Source organism: Gymnoscopelus braueri (genome assembly GCF_963280865.1).
Source record: "Gymnoscopelus braueri genome assembly, chromosome: 3".
Classification (NCBI taxonomy): Eukaryota; Metazoa; Chordata; class Actinopteri; order Myctophiformes; family Myctophidae; genus Gymnoscopelus; species Gymnoscopelus braueri.
Genome location: NC_137612.1, coordinates 37,696,758 through 37,723,242, shown reverse-complemented (window position 1 = coordinate 37,723,242; position 26,485 = coordinate 37,696,758). Strand labels below are relative to the sequence as shown.

Sequence of the window (26,485 nt, the reverse complement as noted above, 5' to 3'; positions counted from 1 at the left end):
TTCTATTTTTTGAAAATGTGGCCAACGTTTGACCAGTTTTTATAGTATAGTTTGTTGATTACTTTTGATGCAGTAATTGTCTTTTTTCATTTCTTTTTTTATTTATTTATTAAAAAGGTCTTAACTCATTGGCCGCCATTATCGCATTAACGCGATCTAATAAATAGCGCGCTTGGCCGCCAGGATCGCATTAATGCGATCTAACGTCTTTATTGATCTTTATGCTCTGATCACGCTATTCTGTTATGAATCAGGCTAAGTTTCGGGTTCCACTTACTTCAACCACCACTGCATCCGGTTCCATGACTTGGGTTCCGTTTTCGGTTTTACATTTTTCCCCCCAGTCATTTTCGACCATAATAGGGAAACAAACGGTTTTTCACACGCTATGAAAAGCGATCGGAGACCTCCCCTCCTATAATCTATGGTCTGGGTGACGAACAGTCATCCCCGTTGTGTATCACAAAGTAATTTTCGCCGATAACAGAATTTGAGACATTTCACTTCCGGTTCATGTGTTTCACTGTGTGAGTGGGTCTGGGAGGGGGCGAGTGTGATCGAGAGGCGATCAAGCTTGGTATGTGCTGCTCTCTGGTGGTGGAACGATCAAAACGATTCAAGTGTCAAGGTAGACTTTCTAGATGTGAATTAAATAACAAAATAACGAAACAAAAAAACACGAAAATCGCTGGCAAGGGCTGCTATGAACGAGGTTTTAACTCTGGCAGTCAATGAGTTAAAAGTCCTTAAATTGTCACTTTACTGTCATCTGGGGACCCCCCCACCCCTCCAACAAATCATGTGGAGACCACAGGTTGAGAACCACTGCCCTATAATATTTGACCAGGGAAGTTACAGAAGAAAATGAATATGTTCATAGTCACTACACTGACATATGACATGCATACCACTAATGCGGCAGTTCAACCACATGATCATACTCATCATGCCCTGAAGGAGAAGATGGTGGAGGAACCCCCTCTCTGACACTCTACTTCCTATTTCAGGAAGTCAAAACAAACAACAGTCATACGATGACTGTGGCCGAAACTATACAGTGGGACTTTTGTTTTTTTATGTCATATACATAAACCATGGTCCAGAGAGGAAAGAAAAGAAAGAAATGACCACAGAGTTCATTCAAAGTCAAGTGTTCCCCTGAGTCCAAACGAGCAGCAATGTCATACCAAGGTATGCAAATACTAGTGGAGCAGAGAGCAGTAATTACAGCTATGGGAGGTGAACGGCTCCACAGGCCCAAAGCAGCTCTCTGTGCATGATATGTGGGTTAGGGCAGTGGTTTACCACCACGGGGGGGCAACTGGAAAGGAGAGTGAAAGTGAAAAAAATATATAAAATACAAGAGATTCTAGAGTGCTAATTTTACCACTTTCAACCTGGCATCCCTATTTTGGGTGTGTCATTCCAAAAACCCTAACCCTTTTCAAGAAATAGTAAAACCTGCAGATCTACAAGCTCAAAACGCATCGCAGTGCGATACGTTGTGAACTTGAGGCTATGGCTACTTGTGGGTCCTTGGCAAGGAAAAGTTTGAAAACCACTGGGCTGGGGGCGCCGATGGCCTAGTGGTTAAGGTGTGTACCATAGGCTATGATGCAGCCTGAGCGAGTCCCGGGTTCGATTCACGAGCCCAGTGGACTCTTGCTGCGCGTCACTCCCCGACTCTTTCCCCGTTTCCTGTCAAACCTCCACTGTACCATCAATAAAAGGCAGAAAACCCGCCTTAAAAAACAAAACACTGGGTTAAGCCTGATTTAGCTCACAACACGTCGCATCCGCGAAGCATCGTGAGCTTGTAGGTCGGCTATATTCGGTGCGCAACACCAGCGTAAGACAAAGTATGAATCGGGCTTTGGAGAGCCCTGCTCTCAAACAGTGACCCGCATAGGGTTCAAGTTCAGTCAGTCATCATGAAGCCACATCAGGAAGAACAATACAGGCCTGTGTCCCCATGACTCTCTAGAAAATGCATGGAGCCGACTCAGAATCGAGTGGGAGGGGGATTTTGTACTGGATGTGCACTTCCTCTAGTATTTATGTCAGTCAGCATAAATGAGCATGGTAATGCGACTGGCCAGTGAGGGGGGGAGACGGTGTCTTCTCCAGTCAATGACAATGCCAGTGAGTGTTACAACACTTTCAGTTGCATTCTGAGTATGAATTTCTGTTCTTACACAAAACATGCAGGCACAGGCACTGCCAGCAGTGCCAGCTGGATGAGTGAAGGCAGGCACCAGGTTTGTGAGGAGGTAGCCTGTTATTTATTCCCAAGAAAGCATTCAATACACAGAGAGGGGTAAGAGAGAGAGAGACAGACAGACAGACAGAGATGACGATGGCAGAAATGACTTTGTCCTGTCTCACCGGCAGCTACTGGTGATGAATTGGAACCAATTGTTCCATTTGGCAGCCAGTCAAGGAAGGCCAAGAGACTGCCCTGCCTCCCCTCTGCCAGGAGGGTAGGCTAAAAATGAGAGAATTGATCGAAGGAGTGAAATATTGCTCGGTGCATTACTTTAAGTAATCTTCTGTGAGATTGAGTGATGGCCATAGGCAGGCAGGGGGGGGAAGCTCCTCCGCAACATTCCGTCGCTAACACAGAAGGTTCATCACAGCCCTGCAGTTCCAGACATCCATATCTCATCAGAGGACAATAACAGCTCACAAGCATCCCAGCAATGTTAATGCAGGTTGGGATTAGTTCTCACGCTGGGATATTTCATCATCTGGGTCAGATATCCTGCTGCTGAATGAAATTATAATGAACTGTCCAGAGTGACCCTGACTACATTCCTCACTTAGAGGACATGCTTGTTTCGTATGAACCTTGAGAGTTTGTGTTGAACTACACCACTGTGCACTCATCGAGTTACCCTGTGGATACAGTTAAGCTTTTTGCAGGCACTCGTACAATGTGCAAGTGTATAATGTTCCAGTAATATCCGGTGATACATACCTGGTGAAATATCCTGAAACAGAGACTTCCATATTGTGTACTGTAAAGGCCCCATGTACTTGGATGTTGGGAAATCTTCATAGGTCAGATTGGTCTCATGTATCTTCCCTTTAATCCTATGACAGAAAACAGATCAATGTCATATTCTATGCATGTCTATGTTGTTGTGTGTGTGCGCTCTACTGCCTCAAGTCAATGGATCTGGTTTGTGTCTGGTCCGAATGTGGATTTGTTGACATTAACAACTGGGGAAATGTTTCGTGAATGCCTATGGCTATCATTCCAGAGCAACAGACATTATTAGTAACAGTCAGGAGGGCTCAGGTCTGGTGCTGTAAAGAGTATGAACTGTGAACACCCACACATAATAGAAGAAAATGGGGTGAAGCAAGTTTAGGAGCTTATTTGGACTCCAGAAAAGAATATAAAACATGTTGTAAATTGCTAGGCTGATCAAAAGGCTTCGCCTGAAAGTAATAAAAAGAATAAAACAAAAAAAACACTAGGGATAACTTTTAGGATGGTTTAATTAAACCACCCCCACAGATTAAACATTACGGCTGGTTTACATCAGACAAAAAGACACCATCTGCTCAGAGATTAGCTCATTCTGTCGTTCAAATGTTTTACTTTCTCCAAAATGTCTGGAACCCTGATGATTAAACAGTAGGAGATGAACTGGCACCATCACAAATAATGATTTCTGGGTACTTTAGTCCCAGACATATTATATGGTTAAATATGCTAGCGTATGATATCCTAGCGTCCCTATTCTGGGCATCTCATAATACTGTAGGCGAACAATCAGCAAAAATAGAAGAACGTTCAGCAAAAAAGGCGATCTACAACATGTCACAAGACGATGCGCTGTGACCTTGTAGATCTGCTATTTTTGGTGAAGAGATTTGGTGTACCAGGAAAAAAGGAGTATAGACCCCTGGGGGACCTTGATAAACTAATTATAAAAGGGTTTAAGTGGTTAAATAGGCTGTAGTGGCATGGTGAAGTAGTCTATAATTGTATTAACAGTAGGACTCTAAGATACTGAATGTCGTTATTGTTGTTGTTGCTGTACTGTACATCTGTCTCTTGTCTCTCTCTCAACACAACCGGTCATGGCAGATGGCCGCCCACCTACAGCACAGCCAGGTTCTGGTCGAGGTTTGTTCCTGTTAGATAGAGGTTTCTTTCCTTGCACTTGCTCACGGCTAAACTGTTGGGTCTCTGTAAGAGTATGGTCTTGAACTGCTCTGCATGCAAAGTGTCTCGAGACAACTTGTTGGGATATGTCAGAATATATACGGTAGATAAAATGTACTTGACTGTGACTGTATTGGACTATATTGGACTACAATGGTTCTCAAAGTGGAGTCCGTGGACCCCCAGGGGTCCTTGAGAAGGTTCCAGGGGCGTTGTTGTGAGCTTGCAGATGTGCCATTTTAAAAAAAATCTAAAATGTGACAAATTTGGAATATTTCTGAAACATTTTAACACAAATTTTGTATGGGGGCTCCTGGCATGAACTCCTTTCATATGGGGGTCCGCAGCCAATAACATTCATTTGGGGGGGGGGGTCCTTGAACCACTGGACTACAGTATTGATCTCCTAGCAAACCTCTCGGAAGTGACAGCCACGCCCTCCAGGAAGTCGTGGCGTCCTGTCTCGTTGAGGCGCTCCTGCAGGATCTGTATGCCCTCCTTGACGTCGCGCAGCTGCTGACTGTAACGCTGGATCTTGTGCTCGATGTCGGCGAACTTGCGCGCCGTGTCGATCTCCAGCTCCTCCAGCATGCTCTTCTGGCGCTCGCGCAGGAACCGGTGCAGGCGGTCGAACGCGTCGCCGATGGTCGCGCGAAGACTTTTCGCCGACGACTGAAAAAGACAGAGGCAGGAGATGGTGAATTTGTGCAATGTTCTTTACTTTTCTTTAAAAGTAGCAATACCACAATGTAGAAATACTACAAGTTACAAGTAAAAGTACTGCATTCAAAATTTTACTCGAGAGTAAAAGTACAAAAGTATTGGCATCCAAAAAAGCACCAAAGTACAGGTACTAAAGTTTTTCCAAATTTGTCAATTTTTTTTTTTTTGCATATAGTAGAAATATAAAGTATTGAAAAATTGACATACTCAAGTAAAGTAAAAGTACCTCAACATTGTATTGTACTTGAGTAAATGTACTTAATTACTTTGCACCACTGAATGTGTGATAAAGAAAAAAGCTTTCAGGCAATGTTCCTTTTGATGCGTTCTTTCAATGCAAAATGAAAATGCACAAAGTGGCTTTGAACAGCGGCTGGCTTCATTAAAGTATTTCAGTCGCTACAGTGGCAGACTCTTAATTGGACATGACTCTGTATCCCCGGGGCTTGCGATGGGCTTTAACAACATAAACATTATGTAAACATTTATTCATTCATTCTGCTCCTACGTGCATTGATTTTGTGAGCACTATCTCAGTTCAAACTGATGGACAAACCCACGGGTGCAGCATATTGTTTTGTTGGGGCCATTAGTACATTTTTTCAGAGGAAACAGGCTGATCAAACCGGGGCTGCCAGGGAAACCCCTGTGTATGAAGGTGGGTGATTAGAAGAGCGGCAGACTGGAAGATAAAACGATGCTATTACTGTGCCAAGGGAGAGAGGGCTGCAAGATGAGGAGAAGGAAGAGAGCAAGAAGTTGTGGAAATTGATTTCGTTGAAGGGGGGGAAATGAGAAGCTGGACATCAGAGGGAATGAATCATCAGAGACTGAGAGCGTCAGAGAGGGAGACAGAACAAAGGGGGCCAGATGAGAGAGCCCTGCAATAATCACCAGAGTAGCAGCACCAGACCTACTGACCAAAAGGAAATGCTGGGTAGGGGTGCAACAGTTAATGAACTAATCAATTTTATCGATTATAAAAGATATTCTATAATCGATAATTTAATTAAAATAATCTGTGAATAATCGATCCCTATTTTGGCTATGTCATTATAGGCGATGTGCGAATGTTTAAACAAAAACTAGTTAAAATAGAAGATCTACAAGATCGTCTATTTCAACTATTTTGCATTACACCATTGTGCGACAAACTGACTAAGCATAAAATAGGGCTTAAGTTGTAATAGATTTGTTGACATATATACGTGTATATATCTTCTTTTTTTTATTGTCACTGCCACAATACACACTACACATACAGGGGAGCAAAATACCGTTCTCCGCAGCTCATTTAAAAACAATTGACACATTAAAAAGAAAGTAGAGAGAGCAGACAATATTGGTAAAAAGAAAAGTGCTGATGCATTCAAAGTGCAATATAGATACAGTACTATTCAAAAGTGCTATTTATCTCTCAAGATGAATATAAAAATCACACCCAGTGTGAAGTGGGCGGTGTGGTCACAGTGGTCATCACAGTGATGGAAGTTCACTTAAAGAAAAGTAATATTGTGGACCAACCATTGTACACCCCTAACTTTAAAAAAAACATAAATGTGTTTTTTTAACACATTTATGACAATATTAGCAGACAATATTGGTAAAAAATATTGGTAAAAAGAAAAGTGCTGATGCATTCAAAGTGCAATATAGATACAGTACTATTCAAAAGTGCTATTTATCTCTCAAGATGAATATAAAAATCACACCCAGTGTGAAGTGGGCGGTGTGGTCACAGTGGTCATCACAGTGATGGAAGTTCACTTAAAGAAAAGTAATATTGTGGACCAACCATTGTACACCCCTAACTTTAAAAAAAACATAAATGTGTTTTTTTTTAAGTGCATAGTCCTATTTATAGGGCTATGCACATGTGTCATGTTTCACTAGCCAATCACAATCCTGAATAGACTGTGATTGGCCAATCACGGTGCAGGGTTAGGGGGGTACACTGGTGGCCAATCACAGCGCAGGGTTGGGGGGGTGCAAATGTGAAACCTCACATATAGGGGCGGTTTCACCACCCAAAAAGAATATATATATTTAAAAACCTGTTTCTCAAATAATCACTACTAAAATAATCGATAGTTGCAGCCCCGATGCTGGGCTTTGTTCACTGACATTTTTTGTTCTCATCAATTATCCCAAAATATCTTATGACCAAATACATTGATATCGATATGATAATATTGTATTGTGACAATGGTTTTATAAAAATAAAAAAAGTGAATATCGCAATGTGGAAGGAAAAGACAACACTTATGCTGTAATCACGACATTACAATATCCCAAATCCCAGATGATAGAATCAAGTCTCATGTTACAATATCAATATATCGATATATTGCCCAGCCCTATTTTAGGCAAGAAAACTACATTTGTGTTCATGCCTAAAATAGGGCTGCTAAACAACAGCAGAAAATGTGCGTCTGAATTAGAGTGAGGACTACTCTCTCTGTGCATCTGTTAAGTGTCCGCAAAGACCAAATATCTCAATTTAGAACTCCTCACAAGGAGGAGCTGGATTCTGGAGCACTGTGACCCAAGGCTTCATTACTCCTGCCTAAAGAAAAAAAAATCAATCACCATCCAACCCCATTCGTGTTCCTTCTCAAACCAAGGGCAAATATTCTCTCTGTGTTCCAGAGGGAGCCCATTAATATCCCTCCTGTGCAGGCACAGAGGGCTGTGACATCAAGGTGGGCTGTGTGTCCCCACTGTCCTCCCACCTGGGATTGCTAATGACACAGAGGAGAAAGAGATGGTGAACCGCAGCAGCTCGGCATTCGCTTTAACCGACGTGTCTGTCTCTCTGTCTGGGCCGGCAGGCTGCGGTGGTCGCTGGGAAGACGATTGCAGCCAACAGAGCGAACAGGTTCGCTGGCTGCCTTTCAGGGCACGAGAATGGGACACAATGTCTCCTCCTGCACCGCGAGACACTCCAGAGCACAAGGCCGACGCGGCCGTTACGGAGGAGCCAATGTCGCTGGTTAGAGCCTATTCACAGTAGACATTTTTGACGGGTAGACAACACAACTGAAGGTAATAACATCGATTGTGGCTGCGTTTCATTTAGGTGTAGCACACAGTCTGCCAGCATGGGAAACTCCTATACAGTTGCCACACAGACACACCATAATGAAACATATCCACGATCAACGATTAACCATCAAAGTATCTGCTGAGAAAAGGCTCCATTTCTCCTCACCACGACTCATCTTCCACAGCAGCGGATCCCTAACTCCGGTTCTCGGGACACCCGGTACTGCTGGTTTTCCATTATATCAGGTCCAACCAGTCACAGAGTAGACGGTTAGAATTACAAGGACAAGGGCATTCGGGTGGTGGAGGGGTAAAGTTCCTTTCCACCACCGAACCGTGGAGACTGGGGTTCCATTCCTCTACGGTGCCTCCGGCTTGGCCGAGAACTCGAGGGTGGGAAGCCGGCAGGGGAGAACAATCTCTACACCCTCCCCAAGACCAACAGCAGGGGTTACAGTACGGGTGCAACATTTAATCGAACTAATCGATTTCATTGATTGTAAAAAATAATTGATAATGTAATAAAATAATTGATTGATAATCAATCCCTATTTTGGGCATGTCATTAAATGATATAAGTATATGTGTGTGTATGTATATATACACACGCACACACACACACAGTATATATATACACACATATACAGTACACACATACACACACACACACACAATACACTAGGCTTTCAAAATGCTCTGTGATAAATCCTGCCATTTCGACATTCATTCCTGTATCCAATGTGACTGTGACAAAGCAGGGCTCATCAGGAGAACATACTGAAAAACGCACCAGTACGGGTGCGGAGACACTTCATTGTCAGCTTCCTAAATGCATCAGAAAGATGGAAAGATCAATTTTAGTCACACTGTGGCCCCCGTCCAGGCAGTGCGGCCTCTACAAATGGATGTAAACGTAATGAGATGGTGATGCTGATTTACTACGGGGGAGCAGCAGATGGCTGAACAAGAGACCTACGGATGAATCACAGTCAGATCCAGTCGTTGGAAGGCCACAAAATGGACAGAGCCTGTATCTGCCCGACTCCGTTGGTTGGCTGGTAGAAAATCCTGCAGTGCAGGACTCTGACCGACAGACAGACTGACAAGCACTGCTGTGACATGGGGACAGCCATACGTAAACGGAAAGAATGACAAGAAATCTCTGACGGCAGAGACAGCCACACGTAAATAGAAAACGTGACAAATATCTCTGACGGCAGAGACACCCTCCCTGTCAGACATACAATAGCTCAACTTCACTACAGGGGGAGAGATGAGACAGGGAGGAAAGGAGGAGGAAAACCTGCAGTATTGACTAGATGCTCATGTGCAGCTGATTAAAACAAGTTGTCAAGATTAAAACGGCTGCTCAATAATCCAATTCACTTGTTGAAATTTCACTGTCAATACAAGCCTATTAGGCAGGGGGACAGATGGCCAGTGATCAAGGTCTTCCCGTTCATCGTCACCCGTTAGTACAATTTGTACGCTAACCGGTTCTTTTAAGTGACTCAAATAGACACATTTGATTCAAATTAGCTGCCTGGTTTGAGGAGCAACCCATGCAGGCAGGCGTTCAAGGTACCTTTGTCTCAGTGAGTTGTCTCTGCAGGAGCTGCAGGGCCTCGGTGTGGCCCTTCTCACTGTCCTGCAGGGTGGCCAGCTGTTCCTTCATTTCCCTCTGCAACACACAAACAAGAACACCACATGAGTGAAAGGATTTTAATACAAATCCCCAATTTAATCCATTACATTGGAATTATGCTGGAATTATACTGGAGTGGTAGCAACTCAAACTACACAATACTTGCAGGGTGCCATTCTAAATGTAATATACCCCCCCCCCCCTTTTTTTACTTAACCATCACTGTATTTAACCAGTGAAGCCCTACATACCTGTACTTTGTACGACAAATAGCTAAAATAGGCAATCTAAAAACTCATAATGTGTCCTATCATGACATGTCAGCTTGTAGACTGAGCTGGTAGATTGAGTTTGTAGATTGTGAGCTCATGTAGCGTATCTTGACAACAGCTAAATATCCTTATATATATATATATATATATATATATATATATATATATATATATATATATATATATATATATATATATATATATATATATATATATGTTTAACTTGACTGAATCGTCGTTTTATAAGTGTCACTTTTTCAAAGGTTTTTTTTCTCATTTGGGAAAAAAAACCTACATGAAACGTTTTTTTACTGTGGTTGACTTCTTTAGTCAGAGGAATGGTCATTTGATTTGTAAGGGTGAATAAACTGTTCTCGTTATAGCCAACTTGTTGCTAAGGGAACTGGCGCCAAAGGTCCAAGTTCTGTTCAAGGTTGGACTCTCCTCATTCTGGCTGCTCAGTGGGAGGTTCAGGTGTCTCAGACACCTTCTAGCCCTAAAGGGCTTCCATGACTTATTGATTAAGGTGGACTGATTGTATTAACAGCTCAGCGCGCTGAGTCACAGCACAGCAAATGTCAAGTCTGACCAGCAAAGAAGGCAAGAAGGTGGTGGTGGCGATATGAAACACAGAAAGAGGTGGTTTATTCAGAGGAAAATGAGCTCTCTGGAGATGGTTGGCTCTGTCTGAGAAACTGGGTCTCGTCTCTAGTCAGGCAACCCCACACATAACCAGTGTTTCTCTTAGCCCCCTCCAAGATTCCTCAGGATGGGCTCCTGTCACAAATGGTTGCAGGTTTTACACTGGTCCCCTGTGCTTGTCCAAATGCATTCTCGAACATATATTTCAGAGAAGCCATGGAGCCACAGAGACACATTCCCTTCAGCTCCTGTGTGAACACAGCATAGCCACGTAAGACCTATACTTTGTGTTACGACGAATAATAAAAGAGCCAATCTATATCTTGTAGATCTGCCATTTTTTTTTATTTAGTTTGCACCAAAATGACATGCCCAAAATAGGGATGCAGGGCTGAAAGTGGTTAACATTAGGGCTGGATATTGGCAGGTAACTCACAATATGATACGTCTGCCAATACAATGCACATGACCAAAATGGCACAAGATACGTAAAGCCAAAACAAATAATGGGCTTTGAGAGTGCCATAGACTAGATTTAGTAGTTACACTACAATGTTTCATGTCCTCCTTGGTATTCTCTCACCTCTTTCTCCCTCTACATTGCAGAGGGATTTACCAGCATGTAGGCCAGGGTAAGGCTCAGTGGAATACAAATGCAGAAATGTTATTAAAAGCAAACCAAAAAATATATATACACTCACTGCACATATTTCTATAAGGGCCCATCAATATGACACAGGCATCGCTGAATACATATCCTGATATTGTGAGACAGCCCCAGTTAAAATGCCATCTTGCTCTTTGTATTCACAGCCTGCCTCTTCGCTAAATGCGGTCTGTGTGTCATGCAGCCTCGTGTGTCACCTTCCCTGTAATCCTGAGGGACAACAGCTCTCCTGAACACCACTGCAGAAGAAAAGCTTCAAATGGAACTGTCAGTTTAGCAGTGTCGTTAAAAACACCCGCCACTCACAAATGAATACCAAAACAGAGGGAAAACAAAAAAACACACATTAATACAAACGTCTTTGAGAGGGTACATAAAGGGCTGCTGCCGTAGCATCAAATTCTACCCACTTGGGCAGAAAAAACAGCTGTACAAAACAACAGCATTGACATTCAGAGAATCCTTGACCTCAATTATGAGCTAGAAAATTAAAGGCAGATAAAATATGGGCTGTTGGAAATAAAGCACTCCCCCTCCCCTTTCAAGGACAAGGAAAACAATCCGTACTGCAGTCAGAGAGGGAACGTGACTCTCCATGTTAATAATAGGAGTGCAGCAGGATCAGCAGTCTCTCATCTGCGGTGGGTCAAAGGCCTATCTCCCACCGGCAGAGGAAGAACCATCGTGACAGACTTGCATGTTGTCTGACTGTCTAGCTCAAATGAAAAAGAATATTGGGGAGGGATTCGATTAATTGAATAATCAAGAAGCCTGTTTAAAAAAAAATATTTTTTGTATTGTTCATCAATGAATCAGCGTAAAAAAAAAATATTTTTTATAATTGACTAGCCCCATTTAATACTTAGTCCTACAGTGTCGCACAAAATACATCAGTTTGGACGATATATTGACATCAGCAATTATGCAGAAAATATGTCCAGATTTTTTACCACTCAGATTTTCAAAAATAGACAATCTCACAATGCATTGCAGCACACTTGAAAAGGCGTGTGTGGTTAAATAATACAGTAATAAACTTCAGTTCATGTATAATTAATTAAAGTTAAAAGTTCTATTCATATATTTAAAAAAGTTATGCTTAAACATGTTTACTTATAAGTTATGTTCTAGTAGTAGAACCTTTAATCAAATCTAAGTTTTTCAAGCCAATTTCATTAGAAAATCAGCATCGGACCCAAACATCTGGCATTGGTCAGGCAGCTCCAATGTAGCCTGGTAAACCCTCCCTCCGGAAATCTCATTTCTATTTGATTCCTGGAGTGAGTCTGGCATGAACCGCCTCTCTGCAATATTGGCTGTGTATGCCAAACGGCCGCGCCTATCAGCGTCGTCGCTCATTGTTCTGTGATTGACAGCTTACGTTGGCCAATCAGGTGGCGAGTTCGATTGAGCCCAAAACACGAACGGCAGCCATCTTTTTCTTGTGCGGCCAATTCTCCGCTATTTTTTTACTTCAAAAAGCTCTCTAACTTCTATTTTGAGGCACGGAATTTACTTATAAGATATCGTTTGGATAGAATTTAGTTGTTTAACTTCATATATGTGGTCAATTAATCATGACAAAGCCTATTTAAAAAAAAAAAAAATGAGAACCGGTAGGGGCGGGCAGTGACACCATTGTACCCGAAAAAGGCAACCCATTTTGGGTATGGCTGTCTCAAAAGTCCCGTCGCGTCACATTAAGACTGGTGAACTGCTGATTGGCTGAAGGGGAAAAATTATCATTGGCTGAAGGGGTTGTCAGTCAACGGTATTACTCCCGCCCAACTCCAGCACAGCCAATATTGCAGACAGGCGGATCAGGCCAGACTCACTCCTGAAATGAAATGGAATTGAGATTTCCGGAGGGAGGGTTTACCAGGCTAGCTCCAATGTGGCTCATCTATGAAATTATGACTCAACATTTTGGCAAGGTTTCAGCTCGATCCCGTCACCCATTGACATAATAGAGCCATTGACTCGATTATAAAATGTAAGTTACATATTTTCAAAAATATTTAACGTATTGGCAGTGTGCATACAAAGTTTGATTGGTCCAGCGGTTTGTTAGATTAGCTCCAGCCAGACACACAGAAGGCTCTTATAGACGGCTAGTCTCTTGCAGAGCCACATTGTTTTTCTTCTTTTTTCCTAGGTCTTTTACTCTATGCCATAATTAGTTTTGAATCTACTTTTTAACCCAAGAAGGGTCTTATGTTGTTGCCGAATGTTTTTTGTTTTTGTCGGGTTATTTTTATGCCATTGTTTTTAAACCCTGTAGCATTTTGTGATCTGGTAAAATGAAAGTAAATTATAAATTAAATGTATTATTATTATGGACATATTAATGCACATTATTACACTGCTTAGTTACATACTTGATTCTGATTGGTCAATCGCTGAATTCAGCGGTGTGTTTTTTCTGAATAATGACCGATGAGCTCAATAACAGACCGCTGTCTAATCAAAGGGTCAGAGCACCTGCTGCGCTGCTTGAATTTTACGCTGTATCCAACATGACAGCCATGTAAACAAACACACAATGTCATTTACAACTTAACATTGCTCTCAGGAATGTTTTTTGAAAACATTTGAAGCGAGAAATAGAGGATGTAATAACCGAAAATGTATTTCATTTGAGCAACACTTCCTTGTTTTCCGAGGCGACCGTGTCCGCCCACTCGTAGATACTGTAGGTACAAGCAGTGAAATGCTTGTGTGGCATGTTCCGCAAGACTGTGCAAGATGATAATAATATGCATTATACTGGAATGCAATGAAATAAAACATACAGTAGCTATACGTCAGAAACTTAACCACACTATCCAAAACCAGACAAAAATAGCCATCTACAAGTTAACCTCACAACATTGCTTGCAACGTGTTTTGAGGTTGATCTGCTACTTTTCACTACTAGAGGTTCAGGCCCTCACATCTAGAGTTCGGGCCTACATAAGGTGTAAGGGATGATGAGATCTGAAAGGTATGATGGAGCTAAACCCACGTAGTGATTTATAGGCTAGCATTGTTGTTCTCAAAACTTTTTTTTTGGCTCAGAGCATCCGTGTAAATATTCTTTTCATCCACGGCACCCCTGAATTACATTGTTACTTTATAGCACCGTACATTTGTCAAATTACGGTACATAAATATGTACATCTTTCCCCCTAAGATACAGTATGTCAAGAGGAAAACTTGGCGAGAAAAGAGAGAATATCAGCATCCCTATTCTGGGGGGAACATTTGCGTTCGATTTGGTGTACTGTAGATCGAAAAAGAACAACGTACAGTGCAACTCAGGTCTGTTTTACTAATTGTAGAGGGTTTAAAAGGTAGGGTGAGTGATATCTTTTGGTTAAAGCAAAACGTTTGGCACTATATTCTGTGTTTGTTCAGTAACAGGGGTCTCCCCGTCTCTCAAGCTCTTTAATAAACTAAAATTAAATGAATACATTTTCAGGTGGAAGGCAAATTTTCATTCAATCAGGAGAGAGTAACCATTTATTCTGCTCACTCCTTTATGTCATAACTTCCAATTGTACTTGTTTATCCTGTATCCTGTGTGAGTTCTCTCTCCCGATTGGATAAAAATTGTATCCTGAGGTGACAATGTATTTTCTGTTTATTAAAGAGCTGGAGAGACGGCGAGACTCCTGCTACTGAACAAACACTCTATAGCAATTAGTACTATCAGAATGTAGAGCTATTTAACACAAATTGTATTGAAAAAATATGACATGACATTTTCCTAGGATGTCAAACTGTGGGGAATGGGGGGGGGGTTATAAATCTAAAACCAATTTCACCCTTCTGTCCTTCCATCCTTTCTTGGCTTCTCTCACATTAGCAGCTCCAGGGTACATGTTGGGAGGGGTGTGTGTGAGGGGGGGGGGGGATACATTTCTTCAAGACGCTTAAAATTCCACAAACTTTCCTCACAGCTGCTAGCTTTATTAAATTCAGCCACTCGTTCACCAGTTAAAAAGGCAGTTATTGGTTTCAAAGTGCCTGCACCGATAGAGGTGGGAACAAAACATGCGGAGTCGCTGAACGTATAATGAAAGAGCCTACAGGAGGGAGAAGCACACACACACACACCAGTATAAATGGTTTCCTCTGATTTCAACAGATGCCATGCAAAAAGCACCCTGCAAAAAATGTAAAGGCAAAAAAAAGTTATGACTCAAAGCCCTCCTGAAGGGCATATAGTATGCACAGGCAATATGCTGCTCAAATTCATAATTCATTTATTCCACTGAAAAACAGCAGCATCGACCCCTTTCATCCGCTTGTCATTAGGCTACCTGTGCACACCCCAAAAGCACCCGCATAAACTGTGGTGCAAGTGATTTTTACAAGGACGGTTTAGCATAACCTTCCCCAAGCTCAGATTGTAATTCTGTCAGGTAGCAGACAGCCGGGGTAAATAGGCTGCCAGCCAACAGAGCAGCAGCAAGCAGTGAGCAGCACACAGCAGCCGTTACAGACAGGTCTGCTGCTTTATGAGCTTCTTGTAAATCACTATGGGCACAGGGTCGGAAAATATGCCGTCCATACAGAACCAGCCCTTGCACCGTTGTCACCAAATAGGTGTGTCACAACAAGGGCACCGTCATAACACACGTTCAAAGTTATCAGCTTGGTTGTTAGGACAAGAAAAAGGACAGGGCATGCACGTGTGTAAAGGATGGGCTTTTTCTTTGTTTTTTAACATTTTTTAGGGCTTTTGTGCCTTTATTTATAGGTATAGTGGAGATGGACAGGAAACCGGGAGAAAGAGACTGGGGAGAGATGCAGTAAAGACCGTCGGGAACGGGACTTGAACCCGCAATGCACTTTCAGGCTACATTGGAGCCTAGGTGCCCGGATCGCTAGGCCAGCGGTCGGGGCCAGGGATGGGCTTTTTTCTTTTAAATGTCCCCACTTGAAAATGACGTTGTTTGTCAGCGGTTTATCGTAGCATGATGTCATGTCATATTTATAGATATAACATTGTACTAGCCTTGAACACTCCAACTGCATCATGGCGTAGCTTAACATGTAGCTCAAATGACATACTTGAATGCAGCGAGCAGACAGAGGCAACAAGATGAACAGCTTAGTCATCTCTCATCGGTCTTTCTGGAAAGGCAACTTGTAACTGGTATTTACCGGTACATACTGCACATTAGAATACAAAGCTGCCGATCCGCCTGCCTTTGAAGGACTGAGTGAGTAGGGTGGTTCATATACCCCATCAGAGAGCTAAAACCTTAGCCTGGTACACCATATCCTGGTCGCGTGAATTCACATCATCATGCGTCTTCTGCAGACCGGTCTGGCCCCAAGCGCCGGGTGGGCGTTTTGCAGAACATGAGTACTATCAGATGCAGAACATCTGCGCTCAGGGCCCTGTGACTGACAGACGCCGATTCATTGGCTCTTACACTTTTTTGATTTCTGCAAAACCCAGCCCACCCAGCGCTTGGGGCCAGACCGGTGTGTACCAGGCTACTAATCCCTAGCACATTGACTTCACTTGCAGGTCTGTCTGTCTTTCTTTGGTAGAAAAAGTAGTGTGTGCCATAATAGAACCAAGCACATCTACAACTAATTAACCCAATAAGACCTGAAGCCGATTCTACAAATGTCTTCTAAATCCCAACAGTATTCTGAAAAACGTATGTTTCTATATCATGTCAAGGACCCCCAAAATGATATTTGGCCGCCGACCCCCATCTCAAAATATTTTGTTCGAGGGACCCCCAGAAGCAAAGATTTGAGTTAAAAAAATTCGCTTTAAAATAATATATGTATTAAAAGATTTGCACACATTTTCACGATTTTTCAAAAATAGCTGATCTACAAGCTCGTAGCGCGGCACCGAGCTTCTACATCTGGTATTTTTGAATAGCCAAAGTGTAAAATATTGCTTTTTAGCTCAAATCAAAAAATGACACAGATGCGTTCGAGGTCTTAACCCATTTTGGGCGGGAACCCCTATTTGTAGCTATACCTTTCAGGACGGGAACCCCTTTTGGGTTCCCGTACAGTATATAGCAACATAATTCTTTTGTAATTTTTGAATACATATTTTAGGTTTTTCAGAAAACTTAGGTCAGGATTTAGAAGGCGTTTTTAGAATCGGCCTCAGGTCTAAATGGGTTAATGGGTTAATGTGCATCTAGTCTAACTATAGAGTGCTAAAGGTCGCTTTGATCGTGTAGCACTGCTGCAGCAGCACTGTATTGTATGAAGCTCAATTAAATAATATTTAAATCATTTACGGTATATTATTTATATTACATTTTCGGTTAATCAGACCCAAACGGAAAGTCAATCATTTCCGGTACATGCTTAAACATGCCCCATCATAAATGTGTGCACTGTGTTTTATGTTGCTTTACCAAGAAAGGCTTGTACTGTACACTGGAGTGAATCATTCTGCTCCACCCAGGGGGGGGATAAATGACTCTGTTCAACCTCAAGATGGGATTTCAATTACATCCGGCAACAGAGAATAAATGATCAGTTCTCAGAATGACGAGGGGAGAGAAAAACACGAGTGACTACATAGTTTCATAAGAATGCTGTCAAATTAAGCCTGGTCCTCGTGTATTTTTACACATTACATTGTCCTGCACTAAAAAATGCTGATCAATCGCGTTGTGCTTGTAGATCTGCTATTTTTGACACCGCCATACGACGGAGGATACATGTTTTTTTTTGACAGTCAGAACATTCATTATACACCAGGGAAACACCATTATAAACCACCATTATACATGAAGATAAACTCCCAAGAGAATACTTATACAATGAACTTGCAATAGTCAAACAGGACACCAAACATTAGGTTACAAACTGGCAATGAGGAACAGAACACAGGATACATTCACACAGGGACTAACTCAACACAGGTCTATGGTTTTCTATCTTACCAGGTATACATACTGTAGTTCCAAGGCATTCACCCAGCTGCTGCATCTCTAGGCGTAACTAGTCAGTGATTCGATTAAATGACAAGGATGCCAGGTCAATGCAATTATTAGCTTCCTAATAGGAAAACCAACAGTGCCTGGCATACCTGAGCATCAGGGTTTGGAAGCACTGGTCTAAAGCTATCTATTCATTCAATCAACACAAAGCAAACCTAGCACAGTCAAGATCAAATGGAGGAAGAGAAGACACATACAGTAGTTAATGATGGTTTCCAGTATGCTGACCCCACGACCCCTAGAATCTCTATACTGCGCCAATTAGGTCATACAATAGTAGTAGAAACACAAAATGCCGCTACACACACACACACACAAGCAAAATGCACTTCACTATCAGACCGCTCCAATAAGACGCGATGACAAGTGAGGGGAGTATGAAATAGCTAGTGCATGGTCATGCCTTCCCAAAGACACTGTGACCCAAACCAGGCGCAGTCTCAAGGATCCGACACAGGCTGCAATGAAAGCAGCAGCCATAAATGGAATGAAATTACGGGTATGAAACCACCACTAGACACACAGGTTTTGCATTGCATTGTGTGTCATGGTGTTTTAAGGAGCACCGATGTCAAAACACAGGCGATTGACTGCTGGAAGCAACACACGTTGTGAACACTGAGCTCTCTACCAATTGTTTCACACAAAGCACATAGCACATAGTTAATACAATCACAGAAACCTTTATGTCACCTCAATGAAAGTTAACCAAATCAGTAATGCAGTGATTCAAGAGAAATCCCAATCTGTGATTTGTGGAAGCTCTCCACAATAGAGATCTGTTTTCTAAACAATTAGCACAATATGTAAAATCATGATGTTTTGGTATTATCGTTCTAAACCTATGTTCCTGCTATTTTACTATTTTACCAACCAGTTGAAGAAAGGGTATTATGGATGACGCTTCTGAAGATTTTTGTATTGCTAGCTTGGCCATTTCAAATGCTCTTACATTTTTTAATAAAAGATCTATTACTGTAGGGCTAGAGTCCAGCTTTGGGCACCATGGAGGCCAATGCTGGCCTCTATGGATTCCAAACGACTGAAATCAGTCTTGGCAACTGAGAACTTTAATCCATGGTAATGTGCTGCTAGTTAGGTTGTAATTAGCTGTAGGCTACACACATTACAATGATGAAACCGTGTGAAATTAAATCCCATGTTATGTAAGCAGGTTGGACAGTAAACGGATTACTGTGTCACCCTATGTGTAATAGCATAGCAAGAAACATAGGCTAACGAACATTAAAGCGTTACACTAGCCTGTGTTATTACATGTACAGATATTATAGACAAAGAGATGACATAATGCATACCTTTAGCTTATTGTTATTTCTTCTTTCCCCTTTTTCCTAAATTGGCCTTTTTTCTTTTTTTAAATTAATATGTATTTGCAGATTTTCATTCAGTTACAGTGCAGGCAGGGGTTCATATGTAACAATATCAAGCATCGTATTCCAGTCCATTCATGAATGTCCATCACTGTTAGAGGTGTCGTCTTGTTGGGTTCTATATTCAGTCCATTTCTCCCATTTTTCAAGGAATAGAGTCTCTTGCGATCTCAAGTTATGAGTTTGTTTCTACATTACAATATCTCCTCCACAATACTAAGCCACCGCTCACAAATTGGAGGATCTGCATTGTACCATAGCCTTGTAATTGCTTTTTTTACCAACTGGCCTTTTTTCTTATCCATTTTGTGGTGAAGTAGTTTAATTGGTAGCATTTCATAGTGCGACTGATTTTTACTAATTGCAGTACTGTACAAAGCTAGTGGTGCGCTAATTGATAGATTTCCCCTACTTTCAGCTTTAAGAGAAAGTGGCTGACCTTCCAGCAGGCAGTAACTTGCCACGCTCACACACTAGAATCAGGGCTCCCTCTCCAACAAGGTTAATTGACCCACACGGTGATGTGATGTGATGTGCACATTGGTGAAAGAAAAGCGTTCGCGCAAATGTCACCATTCTGAAATTCTGGGAAAATAAACAAATGTGGCATTAAAATAATTGCCAAATACTGTATAATTTATGAACCGTTAATAGGGCGTCCCGCCCAAATAAAACCTGTGTGTGGGACACACTGATGGATGTTAGGGACTCGGGACCCATATTTGAGTTGGCAGACCCATTTTCATGGGTCGTGAGTAAATCTTCCTTTTCGACACAGATCTAAATCAGCTACTTTCACTATTTTTTAAATAACAGTCAAATTGTTCATTCATAATGTATTTTGGTACATTTGGGTCCCGAGTAGACAGATTTTTTCAGTCCCAAGCTGAAAAGTTTGTGAACCACTGATTCAAGTTGTGCGTCACGTTTCTCAGCACCTGCATAAGTAGGCCTACCTCATAAGCACGGGACGCCATGCCGCGCACACAAACCTCCTCCTTTCATAGGGGCCTGTGTGGTAACCAAGTTCCTGCAATCCCATGTCTTTGGCCCCGGGGCCCAGAGACTAAAAGAACAAAACTTCATAAAACAAACAACTGAACTCATGGCAACAAAACAAAAAAAAATGCTGTCTCAAGCTATAAACTCCAGTGTTTATTCCGAGACATCAAATTGTGCTCAAGCTGTGTGCCTTGTATCCTAGCCTGTGAGTTTTCCCCTAGCATCAGCAGAGCCAACAGAGCCTCTCTCCAGGGGAGACGCCTGTCCCTGTAGCCTGAGATCAGCAGCCAGCAGCCAGCTGAGCTGACTGAGCAGGAATGACTAAGAACTCTGGAGCTTGGACCCACGGCTTCTGCCTCCAAAATAACACTGGCCTGCTGAGTTAGAGAGGCAGCCTGATACCAAAATCATACTTCGCTGAGCGTCGCTCACGACAAGAACGGATTCTAAATGTCAAAATCAGTTATTTTCAGATAGCGACGTTGCTGTACTACAACAAAGTATGATAAACTAGGCTTGAATAGACATTGGACAGCCTGTGGTATGCGAGTGTGTGTGTGTGTGTGTGTGTGTGTGTGTGTGTGTGTAATTGCTGACTAATCATGCAAAATGTTATGCTTAATTTAAAATTGTTTGGAAACCGACAGTATCACCAAATTAATGAGAAATCCACACCAAATAGGTACCGGTGGACGTGAAAATCTAAACAGAATAGAGTTAAAAGACAAAAGATGGTTTGGGTTCTAATCTGATCCACGCATGTAAATGGGCTCAGATTGTTTGACAATCAAATCTTTTAATTAAACACAGCAGATTTTAAATAAAACGTGAAACAACAGAACATACAGTATGTGTTTGAAGTGGCCATTACCTAGTTATGTAACATGAACAAAAGATAAAAAGCATTTTGAAACATTCAAAACTGGGTCATCTTCTCGAGCAGCGGTCAAGGCACAGCACAAAAACAAACAACACTTCCGGTCATTCACTTCAAAATAAAACCTAAATTGACACATTTCACACAACCTGCACTCTTTTATCATCAACGCATTTCAAATTAACTCTCTCAGTGCCACACAACGAGATATCCCGAGTTTTTTCTGAATGCCCTCAGTGCCAAGAATGTGCCAAGAAGTGTTTTTTTTTTTATTACAAAATATTATAATTATTATAATTTTTGGAAAAAAATGTTCAGAACCCAAGATATCATTATCTGAAGATTTGCAGCTTCACCCACTCCTTGTTTAACTTATAACTGAAAAAGGCTGTATCTCGCTTCCTAAGCACTTTTTTTTACTTTTAGAAATTGCTGGCACAGTATGAACATATTTTTTTATTTCATTGGCACTGAGAGAGTTAATCACATCCGTTAACGCATTACTTTCGAAAGCCCATAATAAAACCAATGTAAATGAAACCTCTTAATCCTATAGTACAACAGTACTGCAGTGCAGCAAATGTTTTTAACAGACACTTGTTTGAAATAAAAAGTTGACATATTGTATAGCACAAGAAATGACCCATCCTATAGTGCATTTGTAGAACTTAATATCTGTTCATACAAATGCAGTGGTTCTCAAACATTTTCATGTCAAGGACCACCAAAATTATATGTATTTGGCCACAGAGCCCCATCTCAAAATATTTTGTTCCAGGGACCCCCAGAAGCAAAGATTTGACAAATGTTGGCTTTAAAAAAAAAAAAAAAAAAAAATATATATATATATATATATATATATATATATATATATATATATATATATATATATATATATTCAAAGATTTGCGCAAATTGCAAAAAATTGTGACGCTACATTAACTTATTTCGCTGGGGACCCTCTGGTACCCCACCAAGGACCCCTGGGGGTCCCCGGACCCCACTTTGAGAAGCAATGTACTAATGCATCTAAAAAGACTGAGGTGTAACACAAAAGGCAGTGTTTTTATTTTGTTTTACACTGCCGACGGCGATGCAACACTCCTCCCTGTGCTGCCAGCACAGCTGGGACATGGTTAAAGATTACAGTGCCAGTGGCCACGCACTGGACAAGGAGATCAGCTCACAGCCGTGTGCCCAGCAAGCAGGGATTATCTACTCTATAACAAGATTACTACCAGACAATGGCCCTAAAACAAAAAGAGAACTCACTTTGTGCCCTATGAATCAATGTTCCCCGGATTTTCTTTTTTGTTTAAAAATGCTTTTGGGCTTTCCTCATGCATGCTTTCCAAAGCACTTTTTGTACTGTATACTTCTAGGATTCAAGTTTTTATATCAAGTTCTTCTATTACACTAAATGCATAAAGGGTCTATACTCTCTATATATCGTTGCTATCGGTTGGAAACCTGTCCAAAACTGTTACTTTTCAGGATTCAAATAAAAAAATACCAGCTCTACAAGCTCAAAACGAGTCGCATTTAAGACGCGTTTGGAGCTTGTAGATTTGCCATTTTTGCTACATTTGTGTGACACTGTAGTACGACTACAGTAAAAGTTTAAATATGGAGATAAGAGGTTTCTGCCTGACAGCAACAATATAAATGTAGATCATTTAAGCACTTTTAACCTGGCTTCTCCATTTTGTGCACGATAACATTATAGGCAAAAATTGTCAAAATGTACAAATAGTCGGTAAACGGTTTTGTAAAGTATGTATGAAATGCTTACACATAACATTGCATATTCGTATCGACATAAAAGTTTTAACCCTATATGCTTCATTGACCAGGTTCCACCAGGGGTCTATACTGAAAATAGCCGATCTACCAACTAACGCCACGTTGCAAAGCAACGTTGTTGCTTTGTGGCGGATTGTGAGCTTGTAGATCGGCTACCCAGAATACCGATGCTAGGTTTCATGTGGTTAAGAAAAAAGATTCTGCATTTTCATCAATTAGTTTCAGGGAAAAGGCAATAATAGCATGCACACCCACTCGCAATTGCTATTCATTATGCACACACATGCACATTGCAGGTGCACAAGCTCATTACTCACACACACACACACACACCCCCCTAAACAAGTCATCTCTAGGGGCACAGTAGTTGGGTACTATAAGCATATGACTTTAATCCAATCCATGTTTTAAAGCGAACATTTTAAACTATTTTTTAACATTTTTAACATCTATGCTTCTGGGGGTCCCTGGAACAACATATTTTGAGACGGGGTCCGTGGCATACATATCATTTTGGGTGGTCCTTGACATGAAAAAGTTTGAGCACCACTGATATAGCAACATACTGTTAGGATTTAGAAAACATTTTTAGATATGTATTTGGCCGTGGAAAAATATATATTCAAAGATTTGCTAAAATGTTCCAAGATTTTTCAAAAATAGCAGATCTACAAGCTCATAGCGCTATATGAGCTTGTATATATGCTATTTTTGAATAGCCAAAGAAATCAAAAAATGATGCGTGTCCGGATTGAATGGGTTAACAAGCATAACGCCCACCCAACCAACACTGTTTCATGTACGGGAACCTGCAGGTACTGTATGTGGTGGTGAAAGGAGAAGCAGGGTGTGTGTGTGGAGGGGCTGATGCTGCCGTAGTTCTCCAACCATTAGAATGTAGGGCACGTCATGTAAATGATGAATGTTCAGAGCACGCTGCTCCACTTCCAATGAGGAAGGGCACAGAGTACGCAAATGTACTTCTTCCTCCTCCAGTTAAACCCTAACGTTAAACATAGTACCGCATGTCAACTCAGATCCCACCGCCCCCCTAAAATAAATGGATGCATAAGTCTTTCAAATTGCTAATCGTAAGTCTTTAAAATTGCTAATCGTAATGCTAATGAGCCCAAACAGAGCTTGCTGGAATGAGAACGGTGCTGAAGGGCTTATTAGCTTGTGTGAGAACAAATTGTGCTGCGCTACAGAAGTAGAAAAGTACTGCAGGTAGAATTTACACAAATCAGATAGAAGGATACATTGGTATCACAACGTTCAGCGATACACTGGTGTCACAGCGTTCAGTGGTACGTTTGGTAATTAGGGGGCAAATGAAGCAAGCAGGCTCGAGCAGGGAGCTGCCTGCCAGAGACAAGGTACTGTACTCTCTAGTGGTCTCGACATAAAGTCAATTTATACTTAGTCGTGCGACTGTTTCACACGATCTACAAGCCGATCTACAAGCTCACAACATGCCACGTCCATGAAGCGTCCATGAATTTGCGGCGTGCAACACTTAGGGCTGTCACGATTACAAATTTAAGATGACGATTAATCGTCACTCAAATAATTGCGATTAACGATTTAATTGTGTTTTTGGCATTGAACATTGAAACATTTTTTTTTTTTAAACATTGTTTTCCTTTTAGGCTTCGTAATCAAAAATTGCTCAGGGCAAATATGACAAATAACTTAAAATATTCATATTTAATAATTTTCTAAATAGCAGAAATAGCTGATCTACAAGCTTACAACATGTCACTAAGTGACACATTTTCAACATGGAAACGATTAGGACGATTAAGCAAAATAATTGCGATTATGTCAAATAATTGCGATTAGTTGATTATGTAATAATTGTGACAGGCCTAGCGACACTGTTGTGAGACGGAGGATAAATTAAGCATTAGCAGCCTGAGACCCTGAGTTTCTCTACTGTCCTAGCTGTTCCTCCCCTGACTACTGTAATAACTCTTCTCTGTCTTCAGAGCTAGGAGTCATGCGGAGTCCAAGGAATCATCCTTGGATCCTGGAAAATACCTTTTATTTCTGACGATGGCATTATAACAGTGTAGACACCCAGACTTGTCTAGACAAGTATGAGGCCCAAACGATCAGCATCCCATCCGATACAGTATATTCCAGTTCAAGCCCATCTTTGACAAGCCATCAATCATCTCTGTCAGTAGCTACAGTAGGCACCAATCTGTGAATGGGCCATACATCATCTCAACAGGCAACTGATGAAGGCAGGGGGGGAAAAAAGGGTACATGCAAAAATTACTAGCTTTGTGCCTCCTCCTCCGACATTACATAATATCCCAACTAATCTGCCAGCTGTTCTCATAAATCAGCTTTCTAATTATTTCGAAAGGAAGGGGGCATTATTAACATCGATTCCAAGTTATATTCAGAGATTTCCTACTAACCAAGCAAAACTAAGCGGCATTCGCCAGGAAAGCATCTCCTCCTGCTAGTGGTATTTTTATACAGAGCAACAACGGCCGGGAAATGACCCTCGGATATCCTTGACTGCCAGGGGATTATCATCACAACTAAATATATGTTCATGTCCTTTCCAGATCAAAAAAGCTTCCAAGGATTAGCAAAGCTGAGCAAAAAAAAACATGCACATACCACCTTGTATAAAACATGACATTGCTGCATGCTAGCAACAGAAAGCAGGGATAAACAGATTTATTAGACTCCTCCGTGTTGGCGGGCTGAATGCAGCTCAAGAAGAATCCTCATACAGCTGTTGTTGTGTATGCAGGCTTTGAAATCATTTAGCTTGCCAGTAGAGACGATTATGATGCCAAGCACGATTTTGTCCTAAAGAACCAGAATAATGTTTTGATCGATTTATTTGCTGTTGTTTTTTCTTCTTCTTTTATTTAACTACTTATTCCAAAATTTCTATTTTCTATTCTATTCAAAAATAGACGATTTACAAGCTTGCCGTTGAAACTGGTAAAAATAAATCTGGGACACATTGGCTGCATAATTGCAGATAATAAAACAAAATCTAATAATGGCCATATCGGCCAAAAGATTTTATCAGTCAGGCTCTACTTGCCAGCATCACTATTCTGCCCTAATAAAGTTAGGGCCTGTTTCAGTCACTCCCTTGACATCAACTTATCTCTTGGGGACTCAAGGCTGCTTTGTAAAGTCACCAGACAGTACACAAAAACATTTCCAGGCCTAATATAGGCTTACTCACTAGACTAAATAGATCTGCCTGTTGATAAATTCTCTCTTGTG

At 41.4% G+C, this 26,485-nt stretch overlaps 1 protein-coding gene across 1 annotated transcript in view; it reads right to left on the bottom strand.

Moving 5' to 3' along the window:
• trim62.1 (tripartite motif containing 62, tandem duplicate 1) overlaps positions 1-26,485 on the bottom strand; it is a 40,033-nt gene that overhangs the window by 3,822 nt on the left and 9,726 nt on the right. Inside the window, exons 3-5 of the mRNA XM_080424905.1 lie at positions 9,531-9,626; positions 4,593-4,849; positions 2,978-3,093 (exon numbers count right to left, since the gene is read on the bottom strand). Coding sequence (XP_080281031.1) covers positions 2,978-3,093; positions 4,593-4,849; positions 9,531-9,626 — 469 coding nt within the window. The remainder of the gene's footprint in view (positions 1-2,977; positions 3,094-4,592; positions 4,850-9,530; positions 9,627-26,485) is intronic.